Below are 7,685 nucleotides of genomic sequence, written 5' to 3' on the forward strand. Positions count from 1 at the left end.
CAGATATCAGCAATTATTTGGTGATATCAGCAAATGAATTGGTGATATCAGCAAATCATTTGATGATATCAGCAAATCATTTGATGATATCAACAATTATTTGCTGATATCATCAAATAATTGTTGATATCATTAATTATTTGCTGATATCAACAATTCCAACATATCACTAATTCATTTGCTGATATCAACAAATCAATTGGTGATATCAGTAATTGATTTAATGATATCAGCAAATGAACCGTACATATCACTAATGCAGGCTTTTGTTGATATCACCAATTCATTTGATGATATCAACAAATCATTTGCTGATATCAGTAATTCAACCGTGACGATGATATCAGTAATTCAACCGTGACAGCCCGCCTTACAAGCATGCGCACGCGATGTCAGTGTACTGTGCAGTACATGCAAATGACAGTGACGAGACAACAGGGTACGGATAGCGGTACTTTCACCATGGCGATGGCTGTAAATGATGAAGCACAGATCGTTCTTGACAGAATTTCTCGGATTTTGGGCGAAGTAGAGCGGCTCTTAACTGACAATGACAATGCTTCTGAAGCGAAAGAACGTCTTCTCCAAGCAAAGAGAAATTTAGAACGGATTAACGCGAGCATCGATGAGCACAGGTTCAATTCTATAGCAGCTGTGCTAGATCAGCTCCTTTCTATCGCAGACGCACAGGCACAGCCAGACGGAACGTTGCAGGCACAATCGGGGAGCCAGTCTAATGGGCACATTTACCAGCCTGTTTCTGTCGCCGACCATGGTATACTTTTAACATTTTGGTCTTTCATATTGAACTACTTAACCACCCCGTTATTATTTGTCATAGCCTCTCATCTATAGGTTTATAGGCCTGGCCCTTCGGTGCTTGCCCAACGCTTGTCCTCCCTGTAACAAGTGCATGAGGAGTTACTGTACCACTCCCAGTGGCAGTAGTAGTACTGTGTAACTTAGTCCCCTTTCCCCTCCCGTTGTATAATGTACGGTATGTCATTACACTCGCACACAAGTTTGGCACTCTAGATTATCTTTCATAAGTCAAAATGCAATGTTGCATGTGACTGCGGAAGTTTAACATCCTATTTCCAAATTTCTGGCTACGTCACTGTTTGTTTGTGAATCTGTTTGTCTTTTCTTAGTGACAGTGTGTGTTTACGTTTGCTGTTCAACAGGTCGAAGAGGAAGGCCGAGATTGGAAATACCATTTGAGCAGTTGCGTTACCTGTATGAAAAGGGTTATTCTGCAAAGAGAATGGCGCAACATTTTAAGTGTTCAGTTGCTGCTGTGTACAAGCTCCTTTACCAACATGGGATGAAAATGAGACAACGTTACACAAACATGAGTGAAGAAGACCTAACAGCCAATATTACTAACTTGAGTAAGCAGCACCCAAATAGTGGCACAGAGGTTTGTTCATGTTACAATAATACATTCTTTCCATTCTGAAGAATTGAAGTTGCAAAAGATTCTCAAATAAGTAGGTCAATCATAACAGTTGGTGGGTAACTGTTTGTATATAAGATGATGGTTTTGTAGGGTAAATGGCAGATATTTCACTGTCAAATTTAGCAGTGCAAATGCTAGTTGGTATCTTCGAAAACATGTGTGTTTTCGTGTTAATAGTGGTACACGGCATATGTTTGCCTGTGTGGGAAAAATATCAACAATATCTATGTACATACTGATCCCAAAGGTTAAACAAACTTTCTAGCATGGTCGCTCACTAACAATGGTGTATGGTCTATCAGCACAGACTGATCTTGGCTGGTAGCAGTTTCTATCAAAACTAGGCTGAGATTGGCCAAAGAAACTTCATTACCAGAAAAAAAATAAGAATAGCTTCATCTCATATTCTGTGATGAGAATTTATGGGGCCATTTTCTTCCCTTTTCCTATATTTTTTCAGCCCAGTCAATGCAATTATGGGACCTTTTTCTGTCTTTTCCATGGTGGAATTGCATGCTGCCCCCTGTGGTTTTCTGATGCTGTATATTGTATGCTTTTCTAATTTTCAGATGATAAATGGATACCTTAGGAGCCAAGGAATTCTGGTCCCACGGCAAAAAATTCGCTCCATGTTGCGTACAGCTGATCCGGTGGGAACTGCCAGTAGATGGGGAAGGACCGTGGCCAGAAGAACTTACTTTGTTCCAACACCCAACAGTCTTTGGCATATAGATGGCCATATGAAACTCATTAGGTTTGTCTCAATTTTGCTCTATGGACGTGCAGGGAATAATTTATCCAGTATCACATCTCATTTTGCTATACAAACTGGTCAAAATGCTACACAAATGGAAAATCTGTAGCAGTTTTTTCCCATGCATAACCCCAGGGTTTTAATGTTTTTATGCTTAAGAACTGAAAAAACCTCAGAAATGCTAGGCAAAATTTGAACACTAAATTATTCCCTGTGATGGTTTTAAATAATCAACAGACTAACACACTGTTCGGTATATAAAAAGCTAGACTTCATACTACACACTGTCAAAATGTCCTCGGGTGACTGCCTCGATGTATTCAATTGGCTTGTTCGCTGTAAAGCCTTGGGATGCACCGGATATCCAGTGCGGCCTGGCTGTCTGGCCACATAGTGAAAAAACAAGAAGACAATTCCAAGGTTGGCATATCCACAGTAATCCCAATATATCAATTTTTTCACAATCTATTAATTTCTTTAAAGTTGCTGTCAGTTAGTCCTTGAACCTCCCAGCCAACATTCCCAGCTGGGGCCAAGCCGTGTTTGTCCCAACCGGGGCCCACGTGGGTCCTAGGTGGGCCCCAACTGAGCTAGCCCGACTTAGGCCCAGCCGGGCTCCATCTGGGCTATGGTTGGATTATAGGTGGGCTCCAGCTGCTTTTTGGGTAAACCATATGGGCATGAAAGCAAGTAATATGCATATAGTTAGGTGCCTTTTCTCTTCTTTCATTTGGGCGGTTTCTGTTCAGATCTTCCATTAAGGCAGTAGGTGATGACTGATGCTTAAACACACCAATAGATACTGTTTGGACTCAAAGCTATGAGAAAACTTCAATTTGAATAGCTGCACGGATTTAGTCTACACACTGTAGAATACCATATATGACACACATTTATTTCTCAAAATTCAAACTTGTCCGTGGGGTAATTAACCGCTACAGGCCTAGCTACAGTATATATGGCCTTGCTTGATAAATAAGTACATCCCAAAACGGTAGGCAGGAAAACATGTGTGAAGTTTTTGTAAGGGTTAAGCCAGATACAAGCATGTTAATTTTTTTCTTATATTTTTTTCAAGGTTGCCAAAATTGGGTTTATGAACTGAAGAGTTTTTGTCCAAAGAAGTGCCCAGTAGGGCCCTAGCTGGGCTCCAAATAGTGGGAAACTCCAGCAATAGCCCAGCTGCAGCCCAGCAAAAATTGAACTAAATTTTAGATTGACATTAAGCTGTAATCACATAGCCTATCCTTTAACTTAAAACTCCCAATAACACACAAAATGCCAACAACATGAATTTTCTAAGAAATAAACATCAATCAAATAAGAGTGTTTGCCCAGTTGGGCCGCGCTTGGGAGCCAGCTGGGCTCCAGAGAAACAGAAAGCCCGACATTAGCCAAAACATAGGTTACTTTACTCTTGATATATTTTTTTCAAGAAATTTACCTCACTGGGAAATTTAGTCATCTTGTGTGCATTTAGAATGTCTGAGAACAATTTGGATAGTAAAGACCTCCAGGAAAGTACTTTTTGAAAACGTCTAGAAATTATAGCATGCTATAATTTGGGACCAATACAGACTACCTCTAAGCCCAGCTGGGCATGTTGGCTGGGCTATGAATACCGTGAGTCACATTCATCTTACTGAGAACAACAATTCAGAACATTTTGAGGTCACCAGAGGTCAACTCTGAAAACCTAAACACAATATTTGAAGGGAGTAATAATGGATACTTCTCATAGTTGGTGTGAGGTTGCTCACATTGACTACATGACCCCTATTGTTTATTGTGGGTGATTTTCCACAGAAGAGTGATGTGTTTTGTACATGCCATAGTGTACTGGTAGATCCAAAAGCTATTCAGGACATTTATATTTTAAGAACTATTTCTGGTGAACGAGCAGATGTCTAGTGTAATGAAGTCATCAAACCTCAATCAATTTTTGCATTCTTGTTCCTTCTGTTTTATTGTACTGTTTTGTGAAGCTTTGCCTGTAACACCATTATTACAGAACCAAATGTCTAATAAACCTGCAACTCATGGCATGATCGAAACATAAGTTTTAGTACTGTAAATGATATGAAGATTTGTTTTGTTTCACACAGATGGGGATTTGTGACACATGGTGGCATCGACGGTTATTCACGCATGGTTGTGTACCTAAATTGTTCTACAACTAACCAGGCTGATGTTGTTCAGAGATCATTTGTGCAAGCTGCCAAAAGGTATGGTCTTCCCTCCCGTGTCAGGTCAGACTATGGCAGTGAAAACATTGATGTTGCCCTTCTCATGAATTTGTTAAGAGGAAGTGGACGGGGAAGCCACATCACTGGACAATCAGTACATAATGAAAGAATCGAGCGTCTGTGGCGAGATGTTCACAAGGATGTCACTTCAACTTTTTATAAAGAATTTTATAAATTAGAAGACAATGACCTCTTACACATTGACAGCCCCACAGAAATGTTTGCACTTAAATTTGTCTATCTGGATGAAATCAATCAGCTCCTGGAACAGTTCAGAAATGGGTGGAACAGCCATAAAATTAGAACAGAGCAAAGTAGAACACCTCATCAAATTTGGCTAGATGGTTTTCTAGAGAACACAAACTCAACAGCAACAGTAGTAAGGGAGATGTTTCAAGAGGAAGATGACAACCTAGAAGCAAAATTGTGTTCTCTCTTGGAGGCTAATGATGAAGAAGGCAGTGAGCAAACAGTGGGAAGAACTGTATCCATGGATGGTGTTGACAGTCACTCAATAGAAGGTCTTGACAACGATCAGATGCAGCAACTGAGAAATGCAGTGGACAACACCAATGGAGGTAGCAAATTGAAATACAGAAGATGTGTCACCATCCTAAATGAAATGTTGCGATGAGCTGAAAATGTGTTTTGTATTTTTAAATCCTTGCCGAAGGAATCTATGAGATGGTGATGGCGTTGTAGAGCCGACTATAAGACACTGATGGCAAAATTTGCAACTTGAGGAAAATTCCTTAAAGTCTATGAATTTTGCATGATTAGCTAACTAATGTTTTATCTCCATCAGTTTTAAAACCTTAAAATTTTTTCACAGGTATTTAGGTTAACTGCATTCGATATCATCTTCAGAGAAAGCTAGGCATGTGACACAAAGTCACTGAATATCTCTGACTTATGTTACACATATAAAAACAATGTTAACTTAATGGAAATATCTAGTTTTCCTGAGCTGTTAAAGGTCCTCTGGAAAATTAATCCTTTTTCTAAAATCATTGTTTTCATCAAAGGCTATTTCTCATATTTTTCCAAATGTAAAGCTTATTTTGCATAAAAGATGTTGGTACTGCTGTAATTCACTTTACTTTGTGTGTGCGTGTGTGACGCCTTGGCTTGTAAACACTCCATCTCAAGAAGGGAAAGTTGCTTGAACTTCAAACTTGCATTGTAGATAGCCCTTGGTGAGTAGATGATCCCTATTGTTTTTCATGGAGGTCAAAGGTCATTCAAGGTCAAGAGTGAAAACTCTCAAAACCTTGTAAACACCAGATCTCAAGAAGTGAAAATTTGTATTTATGTAGCCCTTGGTAAGTAGCTGATCGCTTTTGTTTTTCATAGAGGTTAAGTTTCCTTGAATCAATTAGAAATAAATATGAATAAATATCATCACTTAGGAAGTGAAATATGGTTTGAACTTCAACCTTATACTGTATGTAGAAGCATGCATTAATGAATATTCCAATACCTGTGCACTTCTGGTCAGCAATAATATGGGATGTTGCAAAATCATTTGACCTTTTTTCATATTTTTTTTTTAAGGGTCGTGGAAATCTACGGCAGTATGAACTATGAACTACATTCATGTTGAACAAATAAAATGAGGACTAGTGCAAATACATACAACTCATTCATTTGGCACTTACCATATTCATAACTACTATTTAAATATTTTAAGGAGAGGTAGGCTAAAAGATGGGAATAATCTGTTATGCACATGCCAGAAACATAAGGTGTAGTCAATGACTTTGATGATGGAAATGTAATGGTGTTAAATTCAGGGATGATCTTGTTGAAACTCTTTAAAATGGCATAGGCAGTCGCCCTTACTCAAGTGTGAAACATCAGCTGATCCTGTCAAATTTCTTGTTTTACCCTTCCTAAACATCCTTTGTGATGTTTTACAACACCAGTGGAAAGGTGAACTGAATGTAACTTGTTCAGCCGACAGCCAGTTTAAGTAGTGTTTCTCAAATTCTGACTTATTGGTTTGCTCTCTTCAATCAAATCAAAAAGTTGTCACTAAAACGATTTGCAAACCTGCACGATATATGATGAGAAAGATAAAAAAAAATTGTCTCTATTAAAAACAAAATTTATTATAAAGGCAAGAAAACACCGATAGCACACAAAGTTACCAAAATAGGATATTACATCACTGCTGATACTTTACATAATATGTGAAATTAGAAAGACAAGGCTAAAAATCATGAGTAAGGCAGAATACATTTGCTGAAATTATGTGCGAAATTTACTTGTTCTTATTTTTGATGGATTAAGGTACTTAATAGTGACTTTCATAAGGCTAATGTGAGCCTGATATGCACCGATCATACTTCAATATTTTGGCAAGTTGGAATATAAACTTTTGGTAAGGGCCTGAAAACAAGATATTTCTGTAATGGTATCATGACAAGGTTTGTCCTAAATGAAATATGAAGTATGTCTTTACATGCAACTGATTGTAAAAAGCAGCTGGAGACACGTCCAAAAGAGATTAAGAGGTACAGGTAACGTTCATAGTTTATCAGTATGCAATGGTACTTAAAGGTATGTGGACTATTCAAAAGTATAACCACAACCCACACATTTTGTAAAATATTAAAGGATCATGTATGTCAGTTAGAGGTATTTCATTGGTAAGATCCATTTGGGTCAGCCAGTGCAACTTTGAAAGAAAATGTCAAGTATCATATTTAAAGTCAAAGTACAAAAAGATTATTAAGTTTAAACTAATACAGATCAATTCACGTTGAATGAAATGAGAGTCTGCGGTATGAACAAAACAACACTATCACTGTGTTGGTGGAATATATTGCTCTGTGATTACAGCTGTCTGTGTCCCTCTCGTCTTTATGAAAACAATATTCTTACTGAAATATAATTAATGCTTATACAAGAATCTTTGTTATAGAGATTACCTTGACAATGATAGTGATCCTTGCAGTTAAATGGAACAGCACTAAAATAAAAGAGGAATGGTAATTGATAAAAAAGTAAAGAAGATGTATAAGATTTCTCATAACATACATGCTAATACCTAAAGTGACATTACAAACATAAACTGAAGCTGAAAAAGGAGAGGCTTTACTACCAGGTAGATGTTAATGACTTCTTGGGTCATTACATAGCTCATCTACATCAGGTCACCAAGTTTGCAACTTGTCTTTTGTTGAGACCTTTTTTTTTAATAAATTCAGCACATTTGTGAGTT

General features: G+C 37.9%; 4 protein-coding genes across 11 annotated transcripts in view; 3 read left to right on the plus strand and 1 right to left on the minus strand.

Annotated features, from left to right (window-relative positions):
• LOC139985117 (NLR family CARD domain-containing protein 4-like) overlaps positions 1-7,685 on the minus strand; it is a 468,217-nt gene that overhangs the window by 361,076 nt on the left and 99,456 nt on the right. The gene's annotated exons all lie outside the window — the stretch shown is intronic.
• The window catches only part of LOC139985145 (uncharacterized), a 162,988-nt gene that overhangs the window by 75,960 nt on the left and 79,343 nt on the right, over positions 1-7,685 (plus strand). The window lies entirely within an intron of this gene.
• The window catches only part of LOC139985147 (cAMP-responsive element-binding protein-like 2), a 143,330-nt gene that overhangs the window by 12,136 nt on the left and 123,509 nt on the right, over positions 1-7,685 (plus strand). The gene's annotated exons all lie outside the window — the stretch shown is intronic.
• On the plus strand, positions 418-7,650 carry LOC139984438 (uncharacterized). The gene is made up of 4 exons (XM_071998352.1): positions 418-775; positions 1,185-1,420; positions 2,029-2,213; positions 4,319-7,650. The coding sequence occupies exons 1-4, from the start codon at positions 418-420 to the stop codon at positions 5,091-5,093; spliced, it is 1,554 nt and encodes a 517-aa protein (XP_071854453.1). The 3' UTR covers positions 5,094-7,650.

Source organism: Apostichopus japonicus, chromosome 17, assembly GCF_037975245.1.
Source record: "Apostichopus japonicus isolate 1M-3 chromosome 17, ASM3797524v1, whole genome shotgun sequence".
In the NCBI taxonomy this organism is placed as follows: domain Eukaryota; kingdom Metazoa; phylum Echinodermata; class Holothuroidea; order Aspidochirotida; family Stichopodidae; genus Apostichopus; species Apostichopus japonicus.